The sequence below is a fragment of the Oncorhynchus clarkii genome, chromosome 18 (genome assembly GCF_045791955.1).
Source record: "Oncorhynchus clarkii lewisi isolate Uvic-CL-2024 chromosome 18, UVic_Ocla_1.0, whole genome shotgun sequence".
Classification (NCBI taxonomy): Eukaryota; Metazoa; Chordata; class Actinopteri; order Salmoniformes; family Salmonidae; genus Oncorhynchus; species Oncorhynchus clarkii.
This window is the reverse complement of record NC_092164.1, coordinates 1,302,510-1,325,824: the sequence shown is the minus strand read 5'-3', so window position 1 is coordinate 1,325,824 and position 23,315 is coordinate 1,302,510. Positions and strand designations below refer to the sequence as shown.

Sequence of the window (23,315 nt, the reverse complement as noted above, 5' to 3'; positions counted from 1 at the left end):
CTGTATATAGCCTCCACATTGACTCTGTACCGGTACCCCCTGTATATAGCCTCCACATTGACTCTGTACCGGTACCCCCTGTATATAGCCTCCACATTGACTCTGTACTGGTACCCTCTGTATATAGCCTCCACATTGACTCTGTACTGTTACCCCCTGTATATAGCCTCCACATTGACTCTGTACAGGTACCCCCTGTTTATAGCTTCCACATTGACTCTGTACCGGTACCCCCTGTATATAGCCTCCACATTGACTCTGTACCGGTACCCCCTGTATATAGCCTCCACATTGACTCTGTACCAGTACCCCCTGTATATTGTCCTCAGTCTCTTGTCTTGATCGTTGAGTCAAACGATGGACGATGTCCACATTTTCCTGAAGTTTGGCTTTTGATTTGGGAATGTCAGCTCCACAGATGTCAACAACTCTGGAATGACAGCTCCACAGATGTCAACAACTCTGGAATGACAGCTCCACAGATGTCAACAACTCTGGAATGTCAGCTCCACAGATGTCAACAACTCTGGAATGTCAGCTCCACAGATGTCAACAACTCTGTATTTGATGTCCTCACCCGCCTGCTCTGGAATTCCATGGAGCCTCAGGTTCCACCTGCGCTGGTATCTCTCCGCCTCATTCACCTTCTTTTCATTTTCCTGGCAGATAACTTCCACCTTCTTCATGTCACTTTTTAGGTTTTTCACGTCTCCAGAGGTAAAGTCAACAGATTTTGGGGTCGCAGGTAGCTTAGTGGTTGGAGCTTTGGGCCAGTAACCAAAAGGTTGCTAGATCTAATCCCCGAGCTGACAAGGTAAAAATATGTTGTTCTGCCCCTGAACAAGGCAGTTAACCCACTGTTCATAGGCCGTCATTGTAAATAAGAATTTGTTCTTAACTGACTTGCCTAGTTAAATAAAGGTAAAATAAAAATATATACTTTTTCATGGTATTCGTCCTAACCATGTCCTCCAAGCCATCTGCCTTTTCATCTGTCTTTGCTGTCAAAAGCATCCCAATGTTGTTTTGCATCTCAAGAAGTGGCATACCCTCTTGGGTGTCGGAGTCGTAAGGTAACGACCTGAACCGGGGACTGGAAGGGTGCAAGTTGTCAGCATTGTTGCCCGTGCACTTCACATTTCAAAAGAGGAGTACCCAAGACCATCTGTTAATTATCCATCTGATGTCCATTTTTTTCCCCTTTGGTTCTGGTCGCGGAAGTTTCCATGTAAGACAAGCTAGTTTTTGAGCTAGCTAGCTGATCTGGCTATCTAGTGTCGTCGCTAACTTAAGAGTTTTAGAGGTTAATAACTTGCAGAAAGTAATCAATTACTTTGGTTATGTTGATGTTTAACTACGAGAGAAAGAGACCAAATCAAGACGCTGGACAGAGTGGAATCAAGTATAGCAAAAAGGCAGTTTATTAAAGTCAAAGATATCTTGTCCTTGAGCGTGCACGGACCTATTCATATAGCTCAGATAGAGTTAGCTGAAAAGGCTGCTTAGCCAGAGTTTACAGCAGAATGTATACACAGAATAATGTAGGTGGAGTCTCGTCGTGTTGGTCTTCTGACTGGTCCTGAAGAGTTGGAGGCGGGCCTGCTCTAGCCAGAGCAGGAGCCCCATTGGTGCACAGCAGAGTCCTCTGCTCTTGGCACCCGACCAGTAGAGGGGGGTGGAGTGTGAGTGTGCAGTGCTCATGAAATGTTTGTGTGTCAAGGAAGCGTGAGATAGGGGGACTGGCAGTGTCTGCTTTAGGCTCAGGTGTTTCCTGTCTTTGCAGGAGTGCATGCAATGGTCAATGTCAGTGAAATAGTTTGGCACTCTAAGCTTGTTAGTGTTGCAGGATGTTCTTTGTAGTTTACAGGGGAGTGTATTTGAGTGATGGCAGCTACGTGTCCTTCGGATAATCATGTTATTGCATGTAGGCTCTAAACTTGACTGAGGACACTGGGCCCAGAGTTATCTGAGGACATCCGGTTTAACCAGAGCGTTGGCCTGCTAGTAATGCTTGATATTTGATTATTTATATAACAGTTAACAAACTAAATAATATTCATACAGGGTTTTATGACCTTAGAAATGACCAGATGGTCATATATGGGTGAGGAAATCAAAGAATTCCTTCAGCAACCAAAAAGCACATCTGCGCTGACCGCCATCTTGTGCCTCGTAATGGACAGTCATTTCACCTGTTTATGTTAATACCACAGCAGGTAACCTGTCAATAAGCACACTCCCTTTTGTATTTAGGCCGCATGCCTACTGAAGAAGTTTTGCACCAGAACCACCTCAACAATGACCTCTCGTATCTTGTCAACTAGCTTTATAGGCTTTCTTACAGTTTCAAGTATGGGGATTAAACCATACGCATCTGACATTCACAACGTTCTCAATCTCCACTATTTCAGGCTGCGTGTGGATGTAACAGAACAACCGGAACAGAACAGAGCTGAAGAATAGATGGACGGGTATGAAGTAGCTAATCATTACTTAAGTCACTGTCTTTAAAAGTCTTAAATCAATTAAAGAAAATGCATGAGATGTAATCTCGGGGAAACCCTAACCACCCCCTCCAGGTTTGCAGGTGACATACTGAGCGGTGGCCGGGCGTTGCTAGGCGAGGACAGCTCGGTCATGGCCCGCATGCAGAAGAAGTTTTGGAAGACGAAGCAGGTTCTGATCAAGGCCACAGGGAAGAAGGAGGATGAGTACGTGGTGGCTTCTGATGCCGACCTCGACGCCAAGCTGGAGGTAGGACCCTGACCTTTAACCCCTAACTCTTACGTGGTGTCTTCTGATGCCGACCTCGACGCCAAGCTGGAGGTAGAACCCTGACCTTTAACCCCTAACTCTAACGTGGTGTCTTCTGATGCCGACCTCGACGCCAAGCTGGAGGTAGGACCTTGACCTTTAACCCCTAACTCTAACGTGGTGGCTTCACCCACTGTTACTCAGAGTGAGAGTCTCATGCATCCAATTCTCTCTGTGTGTTACTAACTGAACCACACGTTCTGTTTCCTGTCCAATTATCTCTCTGTGTTACTAACTGATCAGAGTAAGATAGCTCTGTCTGTATAGTACATTAGCAGACAGATATAACAGTAGTGTGTCTATATGATCAGAGTAAGATAGCTCTGTCTGTATAGTACATTAGCCGACAGATATAACAGTAGTGTGTCTATATGATCAGAGTAAGATAGCTCTGCAGTTCTGTGGCTGGACCAACTGTTACTGTCTGGCTGACTGGACCCACTGTTACTGGCTGGCTGGACCCACTGTTACTGTCTGGCTGGACCCACTGTTACTGTCTGGCTGACTGGACCCACTGTTACTGTCTGGCTGGCTGGACCCACTGTTACTGTCTGGCTGGCTGGACCCACTGTTACTGGCTGACTGGACCCACTGTTACTGTCTGGCTGGCTGGACCCACTGTTACTGTCTGGCTGGCTGGACCCACTGTTACTGGCTGACTGGACCCACTGTTACTGTCTGGCTGGCTGGACCCACTGTTACTGTCTGGCTGGCTGGACCCACTGTTACTGTCTGGCTGGCTGGACCCACTGTTACTGTCTGGCTGGCTGGACCCACTGTTACTGTCTGGCTGGCTGGACCCACTGTTACTGTCTGGCTGGCTGGACCACATGTTACTGGCTGACTGGACCCACTGTTACTGTCTGGCTGGCTGGACCCACTGTTACTGTCTGGCTGTCTGGACCCACTGTTACTGGCTGACGGGACCCACTGTTACTGTCTGGCTGGACCCACTGTTACTGTCTGTCTGGCTGGACCCACTGTTACTGTCTGGCTGGCTGGACCCACTGTTACTGTCTGGCTGGCTGGACCCACTGTTACTGTCTGGCTGGCTGGACCCACTGTTACTGTCTGGCTGGCTGGACCCACTGTTACTGTCTGGCTGGATCCACTGTTACTGTCTGGCTGGATCCACTGTTACTGACTGACTGGACCCACTGTTACTGGCTGACTGGACCCACTGTTACTGTCTGGCTGGCTGGACCCACTGTTACTGTCTGGCTGGCTGGACCCACTGTTACTGTCTGGCTGGCTGGACCCACTGTTACTGTCTGGCTGGACCCACTGTTACTGTCTGGCTGGACCCACTGTTACTGTCTGGCTGACTGGACCCACTGTTACTGTCTGGCTGGCTGGACCCACTGTTACTGTCTGGCTGGCTGGACCCACTGTTACTGTCTGGCTGGACCCACTGTTACTGGCTGACTGGCTGGACCCACTGTTACTGGCTGACTGGACCCACTGTTACTGTCTGGCTGGCTGGACCCACTGTTACTGGCTGACTGGACCCACTGTTACTGTCTGGCTGGCTGGACCCACTGTCACTGTCTGTCTGGACCCACTGTTACTGTCTGGCTGGACCCACTGTTACTGTCTGGCTGGCTGGACCACTGTTACTGGCTGAATGGACCCACTGTTACTGGCTGACTGGACCCACTGTTACTGTCTGGCTGGACCCACTGTTACTGTCTGGCTGGCTGGACCCACTGTTACTGTCTGGCTGGACCCACTGTTACTGGCTGACTGGACCCACTGTTACTGGCTGACTGGACCCACTGTTACTGTCTGGCTGGACCCACTGTTACTGGCTGACTGGACCCACTGTTACTGGCTGACTGGACCCACTGTTACTGGCTGGCTGACTGGACCCACTGTTACTGTCTGTCTGGCTGACTGGACCCACTGTTACTGTCTGGCTGGCTGGACCCACTGTTACTGTCTGGCTGACTGGACCCACTGTTACTGTCTGTCTGGCTGGACCCACTGGCTGGCTGGACCCACTGTTACTGTCTGGCTGGCTGGACCACATGTTACTGGCTGACTGGACCCACTGTTACTGTCTGGCTGGCTGGACCCACTGTTACTGTCTGGCTGTCTGGACCCACTGTTACTGGCTGACGGGACCCACTGTTACTGTCTGGCTGGACCCACTGTTACTGTCTGTCTGGCTGGACCCACTGTTACTGTCTGGCTGGCTGGACCCACTGTTACTGTCTGGCTGGCTGGACCCACTGTTACTGTCTGGCTGGCTGGACCCACTGTTACTGTCTGGCTGGCTGGACCCACTGTTACTGTCTGGCTGGATCCACTGTTACTGTCTGGCTGGATCCACTGTTACTGACTGACTGGACCCACTGTTACTGGCTGACTGGACCCACTGTTACTGTCTGGCTGGCTGGACCCACTGTTACTGTCTGGCTGGCTGGACCCACTGTTACTGTCTGGCTGGCTGGACCCACTGTTACTGTCTGGCTGGACCCACTGTTACTGTCTGGCTGGACCCACTGTTACTGTCTGGCTGACTGGACCCACTGTTACTGTCTGGCTGGCTGGACCCACTGTTACTGTCTGGCTGGCTGGACCCACTGTTACTGTCTGGCTGGACCCACTGTTACTGGCTGACTGGCTGGACCCACTGTTACTGGCTGACTGGACCCACTGTTACTGTCTGGCTGGCTGGACCCACTGTTACTGGCTGACTGGACCCACTGTTACTGTCTGGCTGGCTGGACCCACTGTCACTGTCTGTCTGGACCCACTGTTACTGTCTGGCTGGACCCACTGTTACTGTCTGGCTGGCTGGACCACTGTTACTGGCTGAATGGACCCACTGTTACTGGCTGACTGGACCCACTGTTACTGTCTGGCTGGACCCACTGTTACTGTCTGGCTGGCTGGACCCACTGTTACTGTCTGGCTGGACCCACTGTTACTGGCTGACTGGACCCACTGTTACTGGCTGACTGGACCCACTGTTACTGTCTGGCTGGACCCACTGTTACTGGCTGACTGGACCCACTGTTACTGTCTGGCTGACTGGACCCACTGTTACTGTCTGTCTGGCTGGACCCACTGTTACTGTCTGGCTGGCTGGACCCACTGTTACTGTCTGACTGGATCCACTGTTACTGTCTGACTGGATCCACTGTTACTGTCTGGCTGGACCCACTGTTACTGGCTGGCTGGACCCACTGTTACTGGCTGGCTGGACCCACTGTTACTGGCTGGCTGGACCCACTGTTACTGTCTGGCTGGACCCACTGTTACTGGCTGACTGGACCCACTGTTACTGTCTGACTGGACCCACTGTTACTGGCTGACTGGACCCACTGTTACTGGCTGACTGGACCCACTGTTACTGTCTGGCTGGACCCACTGTTACTGGCTGGCTGGCTGGACCCACTGTTACTGTCTGGCTGGCTGGACCCACTGTTACTGTCTGGCTGGCTGGACCCACTGTTACTGTCTGGCTGGCTGGACCCACTGTTACTGTCTGGCTGGCTGGACCCACTGTTACTGTCTGGCTAGCTGGACCCACTGTTACTGGCTGACTGGACCCACTGTTACTGTCTGGCTGGCTGGACCCACTGTTACTGTCTGGCTGACTGGACCCACTGTTACTGTCTGGCTGACTGGACCCACTGTTACTGTCTGGCTGGCTGGACCCACTGTTACTGTCTGGCTGTCTGGACCCACTGTTACTGTCTGGCTGGCTGGACCCACTGTTACTGGCTGACTGGACCCACTGTTACTGTCTGGCTGACTGGCTTGGACCCACTGTTCTGGCTGACTGGACCCACTGTTAATGTCTGTCTGGCTGGACCCACTGTTAATGTCTGTCTGGCTGGACCCACTGTTACTGTCTGGCTGACCCACTGGGCTGGCTGGACCCACTGTTACTGTCTGGCTAGCTGGACCCACTGTTACTGGCTGACTGGACCCACTGTTACTGTCTGGCTGGCTGGACCCACTGTTACTGTCTGGCTGACTGGACCCACTGTTACTGTCTGGCTGACTGGACCCACTGTTACTGTCTGGCTGGCTGGACCCACTGTTACTGTCTGGCTGTCTGGACCCACTGTTACTGTCTGGCTGGCTGGACCCACTGTTACTGGCTGACTGGACCCACTGTTACTGTCTGGCTGGCTTGACCCACTGTTACTGGCTGACTGGACCCACTGTTAATGTCTGGCTGGACCCACTGTTAATGTCTGTCTGGCTGGACCCACTGTTACTGTCTGTCTGGCTGGACCCACTGTTACTGTCTGGCTGGCTGGACCCACTGTTACTGTCTGGCTGGCTGGACCCACTGTTACTGTCTGGCTGGCTGGACCCACTGTTACTGTCTGGCTGGCTGGACCCACTGTTACTGTCTGGCTGGATCCACTGTTACTGTCTGGCTGGATCCACTGTTACTGACTGACTGGACCCACTGTTACTGTCTGGCTGACTGGACCCACTGTTACTGTCTGGCTGGCTGGACCCACTGTTACTGTCTGGCTGGCTGGACCCACTGTTACTGTCTGGCTGGCTGGACCCACTGTTACTGTCTGGCTGGACCCACTGTTACTGTCTGGCTGGACCCACTGTTACTGTCTGGCTGGCTGGACCCCACTGTACTGTCTGGGACCCACTGTTACTGTCTGGCTGGACCCACTGTTACTGTCTGGCTGGACCCACTGTTACTGTCTGGCTGACTGTTACTGTCTGGCTGGCTGGACCCACTGTTACTGTCTGGCTGGCTGGACCCACTGTTACTGTCTGGCTGGCTGGACCCACTGTTACTGTCTGGCTGGCTGGACCCACTGTTACTGTCTGGCTAGCTGGACCCACTGTTACTGGCTGACTGGACCCACTGTTACTGTCTGGCTAGCTGGACCCACTGTTACTGGCTGGCTGGACCCACTGTTACTGTCTGGCCGGCTGGACCCACTGTTACTGGCTGGCTGGACCCACTGTTACTGTCTGGCTGGACCCACTGTTACTGGCTGACTGGACCCACTGTTACTGTCTGACTGGACCCACTGTTACTGGCTGACTGGACCCACTGTTACTGTCTGACTGGACCCACTGTTACTGTCTGGCTGGCTGGACCCACTGTTACTGTCTGGCTGACTGGACCCACTGTTACTGTCTGGCTGACTGGACCCACTGGCTGGACCCACTGTTACTGTCTGGCTGGACCCACTGTTGCTGTCTGGCTGACTGGACCCACTGTTACTGTCTGGCTGGCTGGACCCACTGTTACTGTCTGGCTGGCTGGACCCACTGTTACTGTCTGGCTGGACCCATTGTTACTGTCTGGCTGACTGGACCCACTGTTACTGTCTGGCTGGCTGGACCCACTGTTACTGTCTGGCTGGCTGGACCCACTGTTACTGGCTGACTGGACCCACTGTTACTGTCTGACTGGACCCACTGTTACTGGCTGACTGGACCCACTGTTACTGTCTGACTGGACCCACTGTTACTGTCTGGCTGGCTGGACCCACTGTTACTGTCTGGCTGACTGGACCCACTGTTACTGTCTGGCTGACTGGACCCACTGTTACTGTCTGGCTGGACCCACTGTTGCTGTCTGGCTGACTGGACCCACTGTTACTGTCTGGCTGGCTGGACCCACTGTTACTGGACCCACTGTTACTGTCTGGCTGGACCCATTGTTACTGTCTGGCTGACTGGACCCACTGGCTGGACCCACTGTTACTGTCTGGCTGGCTGGACCCACTGTTACTGGCTGACTGGACCCACTGTTACTGTCTGACTGGACCCACTGTTACTGGCTGACTGGACCCACTGTTACTGTCTGGCTGGCTGGACCCACTGTTACTGTCTGTCTGGCTGGACCCACTGTTACTGTCTGGCTGGCTGGACCCACTGTTACTGGCTGGCTGGACCCACTGTTACTGTCTGGCTGGCTGGACCCACTGTTACTGACTGGCTGGACCCACTGGTACTGGCTGGCTGGACCCACTGTTACTGTCTGGCTGGCTGGACCCACTGTTACTGACTGGCTGGACCCACTGTTACTGGCTGGCTGGACCCACTGTTACTGTCTGGCTGGCTGGACCCACTGTTACTGGCTGGCTGGACCCACTGTTACTGTCTGGCTGGCTGGACCAACTGTTACTGTCTGGCTGGACCCACTGTTACTGGCTGGCTGGACCCACTGTTACTGTCTGGCTGGACCCACTGTTACTGGCTGACTGGACCCACTGTTACTGTCTGACTGGACCCACTGTTACTGGCTGACTGGACCCACTGTTACTGGCTGACTGGACCCACTGTTACTGTCTGGCTGGACCCACTGTTACTGGCTGGCTGGACCCACTGTTACTGTCTGGCTGGCTGGACCCACTGTTACTGTCTGTCTGGCTGGACCCACTGTTACTGGCTGACTGGACCCACTGTTACTGTCTGGCTGGACCCACTGTTACTGTCTGTCTGGCTGGACCCACTGTTACTGGCTGGCTGGACCCACTGTTACTGTCTGGCTGGCTGGACCCACTGTTACTGTCTGTCTGTCTGGACCCACTGTTACTGTCTGGCTGGCTGGACCCACTGTTACTGTCTGGCTAGCTGGACCCACTGTTACTGGCTGACTGGACCCACTGTTACTGTCTGGCTGGCTGGACCCACTGTTACTGTCTGGCTGACTGGACCCACTGTTACTGTCTGGCTGACTGGACCCACTGTTACTGTCTGGCTGGCTGGACCCACTGTTACTGTCTGGCTGGCTGGACCCACTGTTACTGTCTGGCTGGCTGGACCCACTGTTACTGGCTGACTGGACCCACTGTTACTGTCTGGCTGGACCCACTGTTACTGTCTGTCTGGCTGGACCCACTGTTACTGTCTGGCTGGCTGGACCCACTGTTACTGTCTGTCTGGCTGGACCAACTGTTACTGTCTGGCTGGACCCACTGTTACTGGCTGGCTGGACCCACTGTTACTGTCTGGCTGGACCCACTGTTACTGGCTGACTGGACCCACTGTTACTGTCTGACTGGACCCACTGTTACTGGCTGACTGGACCCACTGTTACTGGCTGACTGGACCCACTGTTACTGGCTGACTGGACCCACTGTTACTGTCTGGCTGGACCCACTGTTACTGGCTGGCTGGACCCACTGTTACTGTCTGGCTGGCTGGACCCACTGTTACTGTCTGGCTGGCTGGACCCACTGTTACTGGCTGACTGGACCCACTGTTACTGTCTGGCTGGCTGGACCCACTGTTACTGGCTGACTGGACCCACTGTTACTGTCTGGCTGGACCCACTGTTAATGTCTGTCTGGCTGGAACCACTGTTACTGTCTGGCTGGCTGGACCCACTGTTACTGTCTGTCTGGCTGGACCCACTGTTACTGTCTGGCTGGCTGGACCCACTGTTACTGTCTGGCTGGCTGGACCCACTGTTACTGTCTGGCTGGCTGGACCCACTGTTACTGGCTGGCTGGACCCACTGTTACTGTCTGGCTGGCTGGACCCACTGTTACTGTCTGGCTGGCTGGACCCACTGTTACTGGCTGGCTGGACCCACTGTTACTGTCTGGCTGGACCCACTGTTACTGGCTGGCTGGACCCACTGTTACTGTCTGGCTGGCTGGACCCACTGTTACTGTCTGTCTGGCTGGACCCACTGTTACTGTCTGTCTGGCTGGACCCACTGTTACTGTCTGGCTGGCTGGACCCACTGTTACTGTCTGGCTGGCTGGACCCACTGTTACTGGCTGGCTGGACCCACTGCTGGCTGGACCCACTGTCTGTCTGGCTGGACCCACTGGCTGGACCCACTGTTACTGTCTGGCTGGCTGGACCACTGCTGGCTACTGTTACTGTCTGGCTGGACCCACTATTACTGTCTGGCTGGCTGCCTGGCTAGACCCACTGTTACTGTCTGGCTGGACCCACTGTTACTGTCTGGCTGGACCAACTGTTACTGTCTGGCTGGCTGGACCCACTGTTACTGTCTGGCTGGACCCACTATTACTGTCTGGCTGGCTGGACCCACTGTTACTGTCTGCCTGGCTAGACCCACTGTTACTGTCTGGCTGGATCCACTATTACTGTCTGACTGGCTGGACCCACTGTTACTGTCTGGCTGGCTGGACCCACTGTTACTGTCTGGCTGGCTGTACCCACTGTTACTGTCTGGCTGGCTGGACCCACTGTTACTGTCTGGCTGGCTGGACCCACTGTTACTGTCTGGCTGGCTGGACCCACTGTTACTGTCTGGCTGGCTGGACCCACTGTTACTGTCTGGCTGGCTGGACCCACTGTTACTGGCTGGCTGGACCCACTGTTACTGTCTGTCTGGCTGGACCCACTGTTACTGTCTGGCTGGCTGGACCCACTGTTACTGACTGGCTGGACCCACTGTTACTGACTGGCTGGACCCACTGGTACTGGCTGGCTGGACCCACTGTTACTGTCTGGCTAGCTGGACCCACTGTTACTGACTGGCTGGACCCACTGTTACTGTCTGGCTGGACCCACTGTTACTGGCTGGCTGGACCCACTGTTACTGTCTGGCTGGCTGGACCCACTGTTACTGTCTGGCTGGCTGGACCCACTGTTACTGTCTGGCTGGACCCACTATTACTGTCTGGCTGGCTGGACCCACTGTTACTGTCTGGCTGGCTGGACCCACTGTTACTGTCTGGCTGGACCCACTGTTACTGTCTGACTGGCTGGACCCACTGTTACTGTCTGGCTGGATCCACTGTTTCTGGCTGGCTGGACCCACTGTTACTGTCTGGCTGGCTGGACCCACTGTTACTGTCTGGCTAGCTGGACCCACTGTTACTGTCTGGCTGGACCCACTGTTACTGTCTGGCTGGACCCACTGTTACTGTCTGGCTGGACCCACTGTTACTGTCTGGCTGGCTGGACCCACTGTTACTGTCTGTCACTTTAGCAGTGATAAATTCATGAACTTCTTTGAGGAAAAGATTATGATTATTAGAAAGCAAATTTCGGACTCCTCCTTAAATCTGCGTATTCCTTCAAAGCTCAGTTGTCCTGAGTCTGCACAACTCTGCCAGGACCTAGGATCAAGAGAGACGCTCAAGTGTTTTAGTACTATATCTCTTGACACAATGATGAAAATAATCATGGCCTCTAAACTTTCAAGCTGCATACTGGACCCTATTCCAACTAAACTACTGAAAGAGCTGCTTCCTGTGCTTGGCCCTCCTATGTTGAACATAATAAACGACTCTCTATCCACCAGATGTGTACCAAACTCACTAAAAGTAGCAGTAATAAAGCCTCTCTTGAAAAAGCCAAACCTTGACCCAGAAAATATAAAAAACTATCGGCCTATATCGAATCTTCCATTCCTCTCAAACATTTTAGAAAAGGCTGTTGCGCAACAACTCACTGCCTTCCTGAAGACAAACAATGTATACGAAATGCTTCAGTCTGGTTTTAGACCCCATCATAGCACTGAGACGGCACTTGTGAAGGTGGTAAATTACATTTTAATGGCATCGGACCGAGGCTCTGCATCTGTCCTCGTGCTCCTAGACCTTAGTGCTGCTTTTGATACCATCGATCACCACATTCTTTTGGAGAGATTGGAAACCCAAATTGGTCTACACGGACAAGTTCTGGCCTGGTTTAGATCTTATCTGTCGGAAAGATATCAGTTTGTCTCTGTGAATGGTTTGTCCTCTGACAAATCAACTGTAAGTTTTGGTGTTCCTCAAGGTTCCGTTTTAGGACCACTATTGTTTTCACTATATATTTTACCTCTTGGGGATGTTATTCGAAAACATAATGTTAACTTTCACTGCTATGCGGATGACACACAGCTGTACATTTCAATGAAACATGGTGAAGCCCCAAAATTGCCCTTGCTAGAAGAATGTGTTTCAGACATAAGGAAGTGGATGGCTGCAAACTTTCTACTTTTAAACTCGGACAAAACAGAGATACTTGTTCTAGGTCCCAAGAAACAAAGAGATCTTCTGTTGAATCTGACAATTAATCTTAATGGTTGTACAGTCGTCTCAAATAAAACTGTGAAGGACCTCGGCGTTACTCTGGACCCTGATCTCTCTTTTGACGAACATATCAAGACCATTTCAAGGACAGCTTTTTTCCATCTACGTAACATTGCAAAAATCAGAAACTTTCTGTCCAAAAATGATGCAGAAAAATTAATCCATGCTTTTGTCACTTCTAGGTTAGACTACTGCAATGCTCTACTTTCCGGCTACCCGGATAAAGCACTAAATAAACTTCAGTTAGTGCTAAATACGGCTGCTAGAATCCTGACTAGAACCAAAAAATTTGATCATATTACTCCAGTGCTAGCCTCTCTACACTGGCTTCCTGTCAAAGCAAGGGCTGATTTCAAGGTTTTACTGCTAACCTACAAAGCATTACATGGGCTTGCTCCTACCTATCTCTCTGATTTGGTCCTGCTGTACATACCTACACGTACGCTACGGTCACAAGACGCAGGCCTCCTAATTGTCCCTAGAATTTCTAAGCAAACAGCTGGAGGCAGGGCTTTCTCCTATAGAGCTCCAATTTTATGGAACGGTCTGCCTACCCATGTCAGAGACGCAAACTCGGTCTCAACCTTTAAGTCTTTACTGAAGACTCATCTCTTCAGTGGGTCATATGATTGAGTGTAGTCTGGCCCAGGAGTGGGAGCGTGAACGGAAAGGCTCTGGAGCAACGAACCGCCCTTGCTGTCTCTGCCTGGCCGGTTCCCCTCTTTCCACTGGGATTCTCTGCCTCTAACCCTATTACAGGGGCTGAGTCACTGGCTTACTGGGGCTCTCTCATGCCGTCCCTGGAGTGGGTGCGTCACCTGAGTGGCGCACCCCCCTTGGGTTGTGCCGTGGCGGCGGTCTTTGTGGGCTATACTCAGCCTTGTCTCAGGATGGTAAGTTGGTGGTTGAAGATATCCCTCTAGTGGTGTGGGGGCTGTGCTTTGGCAAAGTGGGTGGGGTTATATCCTTCCTGTTTGGCCCTGTCCGGGGGTGTCCTCGGATGGGGCCACAGTGTCTCCTGACCCCTCCTGTCTCAGCCTCCAGTATTTATGCTGCAGTAGTTTATGTGTCGGGGGGCTAGGGTCAGTTTGTTATATCTGGAGTACTTCTCCTGTCCTATTCGGTGTCCTGTGTGAATCTAAGTGTGCGTTCTCTAATTCTCTCTTTCTCTCTTTCTCTCTCGGAGGAGGACCTGAGCCCTAGGACCATGCCCCAGGACTACCTGACATGATGACTCCTTGCTGTCCCCAGTCCACCTGACTGTGCTGCTGCTCCAGTTTCAACTGTTCTGCCTTATTATTATTCGACCATGCTGGTCATTTATGAACATTTGAACATCTTGACCATGTTCTGTTATAATCTCCACCCGGCACAGCCAGAAGAGGACTGGCCACCCCACATAGCCTGGTTCCTCTCTAGGTTTCTTCCTAGGTTTTGGCCTTTCTAGGGAGTTTTTCCTAGCCACCGTGCTTCTACACCTGCATTGCTTGCTGTTTGGGGTTTTAGGCTGGGTTTCTGTACAGCACTTTGAGATATCAGCTGATGTACGAAGGGCTATATAAATAAATTTGATTTGATTTGGCTGGCTGGACCCACTGTTACTGTCTGGCTGGCTGGACCCACTGTTACTGTCTGGCTGGCTGGACCCACTGTTACTGTCTGGCTGGCTGGACCCACTGTTACTGTCTGGCTGGCTGGACCCACTGTTACTGTCTGGCTGGCTGGACCCACTGTTACTGTCTGGCTGGCTGGACCCACTGTTACTGTCTGGCTGGCTGGACCCACTATTACTGTCTGTCTGTCTGGACCCACTATTACTGTCTGTCTGGCTGGACCCACTGTTACTGTCTGACTGGCTGGAACCACTGTTACTGTCTGGCTGGATCCACTGTTTCTGGCTGGCTGGACCCACTGTTACTGTCTGGCTGGACCCACTGTTACACTCTGGATTGTATAGTGTATGTTTGCACTCACACACCGTTGTCCTGTCTGTCTGTCTCTAGTTGTTCCAGTCGGTACAGACCACCTCCACTGAGCTGTTGAAGGTGATTGAGAAATATCAGCGGAGGATCACACGTGAGTTACCCCTGTTACTACGGTTACCACTTTATTAAAGACAGACCAGGAAATAGACAGGATAATACTGTTCTATTCACAGAGAACCCCACTTTCCCTTCCTGTGTGTTCCAGACCTGTCTCAGGAGTGTTAGTGTTAGGTTATGTTGAGGTTATGACATTCCTAGGTTCCAGACCTGTCTCATGAGGGCTAGGTTATGTTGAGGTTATGACATTCCTGTGTTCCAGACCTGTCTCAGGAGGAGAATGAGTTGGGGATGTTTCTGAGGTTCCAGGCAGAACACGACCGCACCAAGGCTGGCAACATGATGGACGCAACTAGCAAGGCCCTGTGTGCCTCGGCCAAGCAGAGGTCAGAACCATCATAACCCCTAACCCAGCAAGGCCCTGTGTTGCCCGCCCCAGAGTTAATACTGGATCTGCTATGTTAATGTTAATATGTCAGGCTGGTCTTGTGCCCACCCCCAGAGTTAATACTGGATCTGCTATGTTAATGTGTCAGGCTGGTCCTGTGCCCGCCCCCAGAGTTAATACTGGATCTGCTATGTTTGTGTCAGGCTGGTCCTGTGCCTGCCCCCAGAGTTAATACTGGATCTGCTATGTTAATATGTCAGGCTGGTCCTGTGCCCACCCCCAGAGTTAATACTGGATCTGCTATGTTAATGTTAATGTTAATATGTCAGGCTGGTCCTGTGCCTGTCCCCAGAGTTAATACTGGATCTACTATGTTAATGTTTATATGTCAGGCTGGTCCTGTGCCCGCCCCAGAGTTAATACGGGATCTGCTATGTTAATGTGTCAGGCTGGTCCTGGGCCCACCCCCAGAGTTAATTCTGGATCTGCTATGTTAATGTTTCAGGCTGGTCCTGTGCCCGTCCCCAGCGTTAATACTGGATCTGTTATGTTAATATGTCAGGCTGGTCCTGTGCCCACCCCAGAGTTAATACTGGATCTGCTATGTTAATGTTTCAGGCTGGTCCTGTGCCCGTCCCCAGAGTTAATACTGGATCTACTATGTTAATGTTTATATGTCAGGCTGGTCCTGTGCCCGCCCTAGAGTTAATACTGGATCTGCTATGTTAATGTGTCAGGCTGGTCCTGGGCCCACCCCCAGAGTTAATACTGAATCTGCTATGTTAATGTTTCAGGCTGGTCCTGTGCCCGTCCCCAGAGTTAATAATGGATCTGCTATGTTAATGTGTCAGGCTGGTCCTGTGCCCGCCCCCAGAGTTAATACTGGATCTGCTATGTTAATATGTCAGGCTGGTCCTGTGCCCACCCCCAGAGTTAATACTAGATCTGCTATGTTAATATTAATATGTCAGGCTGGTCCTGTGCCCACCCCCAGAGTTAATACTAGATCTGCTATGTTAATGTTAATGTGTCAGGCTGGTCCTATGCCCGCCCCCAGAGTTAATACTGGATCTGCTATGTTAATGTGTCAGGCTGGTCCTGGGCCCACCCCCAGAGTTAATACTAGGTCTGCTATGTTAATGTGTCAGGCTGGTCCTGGGCCCACCCCCAGAGTTAATACTGGATCTGCTATGTTTTTGTGTCAGGCTGGTCCTGTGCCCGCCCCCAGAGTTAATACTGGATCTGCTATGTTTATGTGTCAGAATGGTCCTGTGCCCGCCCCCAGAGTTAATACTAGATCTGCTATGTTATTGTTTGTGTCAGGCTGGTCCTGTGCCCGCCCCCAGAGTTAATACTAGATCTGCTATGTTAATATGCCAGGCTGGTCCTGTGCCCACCCCCAGAGTTAATACTGGATCTGCTATGTTTTTGTGTCAGGCTGGTCCTGTGCCCGCCCCCATAGTTAATACTGGATCTGCTATGTTTATGTGTCAGGCTGGTCCTGTGCCCGCCCCCAGAGTTAATACTAGATCTGATATGTTATTGTTTGTGTCAGGCTGGTCCTGTGCCCGCCCCCAGAGTTAATACTAGATCTGCTATGTTAATATGCCAGGCTGGTCCTGTGCCCACCCCCAGAGTTAATACTGGATCTGCTATGTTAATGTTTATGTGTCAGTCTGGTCCTGTGCCCACCCCCAGCGTTAATACTGGATCTGCTATGTTAATGTGTCAGGCTGGTCCTGTGCCCGCCCCCAGAGTTAATACTGGATCTGCTATGTTAATGTTAATATGTCAGGCTGCTCCTGTGCCCACCCCCAGAGTTAATACTGGATCTGCTATGTTAATGTGTCAGGCTGGTCCTGTGCCCGCCCCAGAGTTAATACTGGATCTGCTATGTTAATATATCAGGCTGGTCCTGTGCCCGCCCCCAGAGTTAATACTGGATCTGCTATGTTAATGTTAATGTGTCAGGCTGGTCCTGTGCCCACCCCCAGAGTTAATACTGGATCTGCTATGTTAATGTTAATGTGTCAGGCTGGTCCTGTGCCCGCCCCCAGAGTTAATACTGGATCTGCTATGTTAATGTTAATATATCAGGCTGGTCCTGTGCCCACCCCCAGAGTTAATACTGGATCTGCTATGTTAATGTGTCAGGCTGGTCCTGGGCCCACCCCCAGAGTTAATACTGGATCTGCTATGTTAATGTGTCATGCTGGTCCTGTGCCCACCCCCAGAGTTAATACTGGATCTGCTATGTTAATGTTTGTGTCAGGCTGGTCCTGTGCCCACCCCCAGAGTTAATACTGGATCTGCTATGTTAATATATCAGGCTGGTCCTGTGCCCACCCCCAGAGTTAATACTGGATCTGCTATGTTTATGTGTCAGGCTGGTCCTGTGCCCGCCCCCAGAGTTAATACTGGATCTGCTATGTTAATGTGTCAGGCTGGTCCTGTGCCCACCCCCAGAGTTAATACTGGATCTGCTATGTTAATGTGTCAGGCTGGGCCTGTGCCCGCCCCCAGAGTTAATACTGGATCTGCTATGTTAATGTGTCAGGCTGGTCCTGTGCCCACCCCCAGAGTTAATACTGGATCTGCTATGTTAATGTTAATGTGTCAGGCTGGTCCTGTGCCCGCCCCCAGAGTTAATACTGGATCTGCTATGTTAATGTTAATATATCAGGCTGGCCCTGTGCCCACCCCCAGAGTTAATACTGGATCTGCTATGTTAATGTGTCAGGCTGGTCCTGGGCCCACCCCCAGAGTTAATACTGGATCTGCTATGTTAATGTGTCAGGCTGGTCCTGTGCCCACCCCCAGAGTTAATACTGGATCTGCTATGTTAATGTTTGTGTCAGGCTGGTCCTGGGCCCACCCCCAGAGTTAATACTGGATCTGCTATGTTAATATATCAGGCTGGTCCTGTGCCCACCCCCAGAGTTAATACTGGATCTGCTATGTTTATGTGTCAGGCTGGTCCTGTGCCCGCCCCCAGAGTTAATACTGGATCTGCTATGTTAATGTGTCAGGCTGGTCCTGTGCCCACCCCCAGAGTTAATACTGGATCTGCTATGTTAATGTGTCAGGCTGGGCCTGTGCCCGCCCCCAGAGTTAATACTGGATCTGCTATGTTAATGTGTCAGGCTGGTCCTGTGCCCACCCCCAGAGTTAATACTGGATCTGCTATGTTAATGTGTCAGGCTGGTCCTGTGCCCGCCCCCAGAGTTAATACTGGATCTGCTATGTTAATATATCAGGCTGGTCCTGTGCCCGCCCCCAGAGTTAATACTGGATCTGCTATGTTAATGTTTGTGTCAGGCTGATCCTGTGCCCACCCCCAGAGTTAATACTGGATCTGCTATGTTAATGTGTCAGGCTGGTCCTGTGCCTGTCCCCAGAGTTAATACTGGATCTGCTATGTTTATGTGTCAGGCTGGTCCTGTGCCCGCCCCCAGAGTTAATACTAGATCTGCTATGTTAATGTTTGTGTCAGGCTAGTCCTGTGCCCACCCCCAGAGTTAATTCTGGATCTGCTATGTTAATATGTCAGGCTGGTCCTGTGCCCACCCCCAGAGTTAATACTGGATCTGCTATTTTAATATGTCAGGCTGGTCCTGTGCCCGCCCCTACACCGGATGGAGCAGGAGGTGGAGACGTTTCGGCGGCGTGCGATCGCTGACACGCTCCTGACCGTGACCCGGATGGAGAAATCCAGGACGGAATACCGTGGAGCGCTGCTCTGGATGAAGGACATCTCTCAGGAACTCGACCCGGACACCTGTAAACATCTGGACAAGTTCCGCAAGGTGTGTTACCCTGTGTGTGTGGCCCACCAGGTTCTGTGTGTAGTGTTCACCAGGTACTGTGTGTGTTAACCTGTGTGTATGGCCCACCAGGTGCAGTCCCAGGTCAGAGGTTCGAAGGACCTGTTTGAGAAGCTAAAGAACGATGTGTGTCAGAAGGTTGACATGCTGGGAGCCTCCCGTTGTAACATGCTGTCTCACTCTCTCTGCACATACCAGGTCTGTCTGCCTATCTGTCTGTCTGTCTGCTTGTCTGTCTGTCTCCCTCCCTCTGTTCTACCAGGTCTGTCTGCCTATCTGTCTGTCTGTCTGCTTGTCTGTCTGTCTCCCTCCCTCTGTTCTACCAGGTCTGTTTGCCTATCTGTCTGTCTGTCTGCCTGTCTGTCTGTCTGTCTCCCTCCTTCTGCACATACCAGGTCTGTCTGCCTGTCTGTCTCCCTCCCTCTGCACATACCAGGTCTGCCTGTCTGCTTTTCTGTCTGCTTTTCTGTCTCTGTCTGTCTGTCTGTCTGTCTGTCTCCCTCCCTCTGCACATACCAGGTCTGTCTGTCTGTCTGTCTGTCTGTCTGTCTGTCTGTCTCCCTTCCTCTGTTCTACCAGGTCTGCCTGTCTGCCTGTCTGTCTGTCTGTCTGTCTGTCTGTCTGTCTGTCTGTCTGTCTGTCTGTCTGTCTCCCTCTGTTCTACCAGGTCTGCCTGTCTGTCTGTCTGTCTCCCTCTGTTCTACCAGGTCTGCCTGTCTGTCTGTCTGTCTCCCTCCCTCTGTTCTACCAGGTCTGCCTGTCTGTCTGTCTGTCTGTCTGTCTGTCTGTCTGTCTGTCTCCCTCTGTTCTACCAGGTCTGTCTGTCTGTCTGTCTGTCTGTCTGTCTGTCTGTCTCCCTTCCTCTGTTCTACCAGGTCTGTCTGTCTGTCTGTCTGTCTGTCTGTCTGTCTGTCTGTCTGTCTCCCTCTGTTCTACCAGGTCTGCCTGTCTGTCTGTCTGTCTCCCTCCCTCTGTTCTACCAGGTCTGTCTGTCTGCCTGTCTGTCTGTCTGTCTGTCTGTCGTTGCATAGTAGTGGTCTGTGTGTGTGTTAATACAGTCTCTTTCCAGATCACCCTCCTCCAGTTCTGGGAGAGGACCGCCTGTGTGATGAGTGGGATTCATGAGTCTTTTAAAGGCTTTGTCCCCTACCAGTTCACCACTCTCAAGGTACGTGTGGGACGGGTTGTACGTACATTACAAGTGTGTGTGTTTGTTTGTTTTGTTTCCATGGCGTTGTAACAATAGATGGTGTGTGTGTGTAGATGGGGTGTGTGTGTGTGTGTAGATGGGGTGTGCGTGTGTGTAGATGGGGTGTGTGTGTGTAGATGGGGTGTGTGTGTTTCACACCTCAGTGTGTTGTAACCGTAGATGGGGTGTGTGTGTGTAGATGGGGTATGTGTGTGTGTAGATGGGGTGTGTGTGTGTGTGTGTAGATGGGGTGTGTGTGTGTGTGTGTAGATGGGGTGTGTGTGTTTCGCACCTCAGTGTGTTGTAACCGTATATGGGGTGTGTGTGTGTAGATGGGGTGTGTGTGTGTGTAGATGGGGTGTGTGTGTGTGTGTGTGTGTGTGTGTAGCTAGGGTGTGTGTGTGTGTGTGTGTAGATGGGGTGTGTGTGTGTGTGTGTGTGTGTGTGTGTGTGTGTGTGTGTGTGTGTGTGTGTGTGTGTGTGTGTGTGTGTGTAGATGGGGTGTGTGTGTGTATAGATGGGGTGTGTGTGTAGATGGGGTGTGTGTGTAGATGGGGTGTGTGTGTGTAGATGGGGTGTGTGTGTGTAGATGGGGTGTGTGTGTGTAGATGGGGTGTGTGTGTGTAGATGGGGTGTGTGTGTGTGTAGATGTGGTGTGTTGTAACCGTAGATCGTGTGTGTTGTCAGGACCTCCGGGACCCTCTGGAGCAGCTGACTGATTTAGACCTAACCAACCGGGACCATAACAAAGAGAAGGACATACAGAGTAACAGGTGAGAACATCCTGGTCCCTCTGACATCATCTCATCTCCTGTCCTCCACTCCTCTCTTAGGAGATAGAACTGAGTCAGAGTGGATAGCTGTTAGTCCAGAGATAGAACTGAGTCAGAGTGGATAGCTGTTAGTCCAGAGATAGAACTGAGTCAGAGTGGATAGCTGTTAGTCCAGAGATAGAACTGAGTCAGGGTGGATAGCTGTTAGTCCAGAGATAGAACTGAGTCAGAGTGGATAGCTGTTAGTCCAGAGATAGAACTGAGTCAGGGTGGATAGCTGTTAGTCCAGAGATAGAACTGAGTCAGGGTGGATAGCTGTTAGTCCAGAGATAGAACTGAGTCAGAGTGGATAGCTGTTAGTCCAGAGATAGAACTGAGTCAGGGTGGATAGCTGTTAGTCCAGAGATAGAACTGAGTCAGAGTGGATAGCTGTTAGTCCAGAGATAGAACTGAGTCAGGGTGGATAGCTGTTAGTCCAGAGATAGAACTTAGTCAGAGTGGATAGCTGTTAGTCCAGAGATAGAACTGAGTCAGGGTGGATAGCTGTTAGTCCAGAGTTAGAACTGAGTCATGGTGGATAGCTGTTAGTCCAGAGATAGAACTGAGTCAGGGTGGATAGCTGTTAGTCCAGAGATAGAACTGAGTCAGAGTGGATAGCTGTTAGTCCAGAGATAGAACTGAGTCAGAGTGGATAGCTGTTAGTCCAGAGATAGAACTGAGTCAGAGTGGATAGCTGTTAGTCCAGAGATAGAACTGAGTCAGGGTGGATAGCTGTTAGTCCAGAGATAGAACTGAGTCAGAGTGGATAGCTGTTAGTCCAGAGATAGAACTGAGTCAGGGTGGATAGCTGTTAGTCCAGAGATAGAACTGAGTCAGAGTGGATAGCTGTTAGTCCAGAGATAGAACTGAGTCAGAGTGGATAGCTGTTAGTCCAGAGATAGAACTGAGTCAGGGTGGATAGCTGTTAGTCCAGAGATAGAACTGAGTCAGGGTGGATAGCTGTTAGTCCAGAGATAGAACTGAGTCAGGGTGGATAGCTGTTAGTCCAGAGATAGAACTGAGTCAGGGTGGATAGCTGTTAGTCCAGAGATAGAACTGAGTCAGAGTGGATAGCTGTTAGTCCAGAGATAGAACTTGATGATTGAGTTGGAGGCGTGCGTGGCCACGCAGTCGTGGGTGAACAGGGAGTACAGGAGAGGGCTCAGAACACACCCTTGTGGAGCCCCAGTGTTGAGGATCAGCGGGGTGGAGATGTTATTACCTACTCTTACCACCTGGGGGCGGCCAGTCAGGAAGTCCAGTACCCAGTTGCACAGGGCGGGGTCGAGACCCATGGTCTCAAGCTTGATGACTAGTTTGGAGGGTACTATGGTGTTAAATGCTGAGCTGTAGTCGATGAACAGCATTATCACATAGGTATTCCTCTTGTCCAGATGGGTTAGGGCAGTGTGCAGTGTGGTGGCGATTACATCGTCTGTGGACCTATTAGGGCGGTAAGCAAATTGGAGTGGGTCTAGGGTGTTAGGTAGGGTGGAGGTGATATGGTCCTTGACTAGTCTCTCAAAGCACTTCAGGATGACGGAAGTGAGTGCTACGGGGCGGTAGTCGTTTAGCTCAGTTACCTTAGCTTTCTTGGGAACAGGAACAATGGTGGCCCTCTTGAAGCATGAGGGGACAGCAGACTGGGATAAGGATTGATTGAATATGTCCGTAAACACACCAGCCAGCTGGTCTGCGCATCCTCTGAGGACGCGGCTGGGGTGCCGTCTGGGCCTGCAGCCTTAAGGGGGTTAACACGTTTAAATGTTTTACTCACGTCGGCTGCAGTGAAGGAGAGTACTCAGGTTTTGGTAGCGGGCCGTGTCAGTGGCACTGTATTGTCCTCAAAGCGAGCAAAGAAGTTATTTAGTCTGTCTGGGAGCAAGACATCCTGGTCCGCAACGGGGCTGGTTTTCTTTTTGTAATCTGTGATTGACTGTAGACCCTGCCACATACTTCTTGTGTCTGAGCCGTTGAATTGCGTCCCTACTTTGTCTCTATACTGACTCTTAGCTTGTTTGATTGCCTTGCGGAGGGAATAGCTACACTGTTTGTATTCAGTCATGTTTCCGGTCACCTTGCCCTGGTTAAAAGCAGTGGTTTGCGCTTTCAGTTTCGCGCGAATTCTGCCATCAATCCACGGTTTCTGGTTTGGGAATGTTTTAATAGTTGCTATGGGTACGACATCGCCAATGCACTTTCTAATGAACTCGCTCACCGAATCAGCGTATTCGGC

General features: G+C 51.5%; 1 protein-coding gene across 8 annotated transcripts in view; it reads left to right on the top strand.

Moving 5' to 3' along the window:
- The window catches only part of LOC139372818 (islet cell autoantigen 1-like), a 57,055-nt gene that overhangs the window by 4,831 nt on the left and 28,909 nt on the right, over window positions 1–23,315 (top strand). For 7 of the 8 annotated variants that reach the window (XR_011627480.1, XR_011627479.1, XM_071112628.1 and 4 more), the window contains exons 2-9: window positions 2,412–2,471; window positions 2,580–2,754; window positions 14,828–14,900; window positions 15,129–15,252; window positions 18,862–19,060; window positions 19,151–19,276; window positions 20,148–20,246; window positions 20,955–21,040. Coding sequence is in view for 6 of the 8 variants with exons in the window: in XM_071112628.1 (XP_070968729.1) it covers window positions 2,464–2,471; window positions 2,580–2,754; window positions 14,828–14,900; window positions 15,129–15,252; window positions 18,862–19,060; window positions 19,151–19,276; window positions 20,148–20,246; window positions 20,955–21,040 (890 nt within the window). In the remaining 2 variants the exon portion in view is untranslated. Of the gene's footprint in view, window positions 1–2,411; window positions 2,472–2,579; window positions 2,755–2,828; window positions 2,899–14,827; window positions 14,901–15,128; window positions 15,253–18,861; window positions 19,061–19,150; window positions 19,277–20,147; window positions 20,247–20,954; window positions 21,041–23,315 lie in introns of those variants that run through there. The other variant, XM_071112630.1, reaches the window with a different exon arrangement.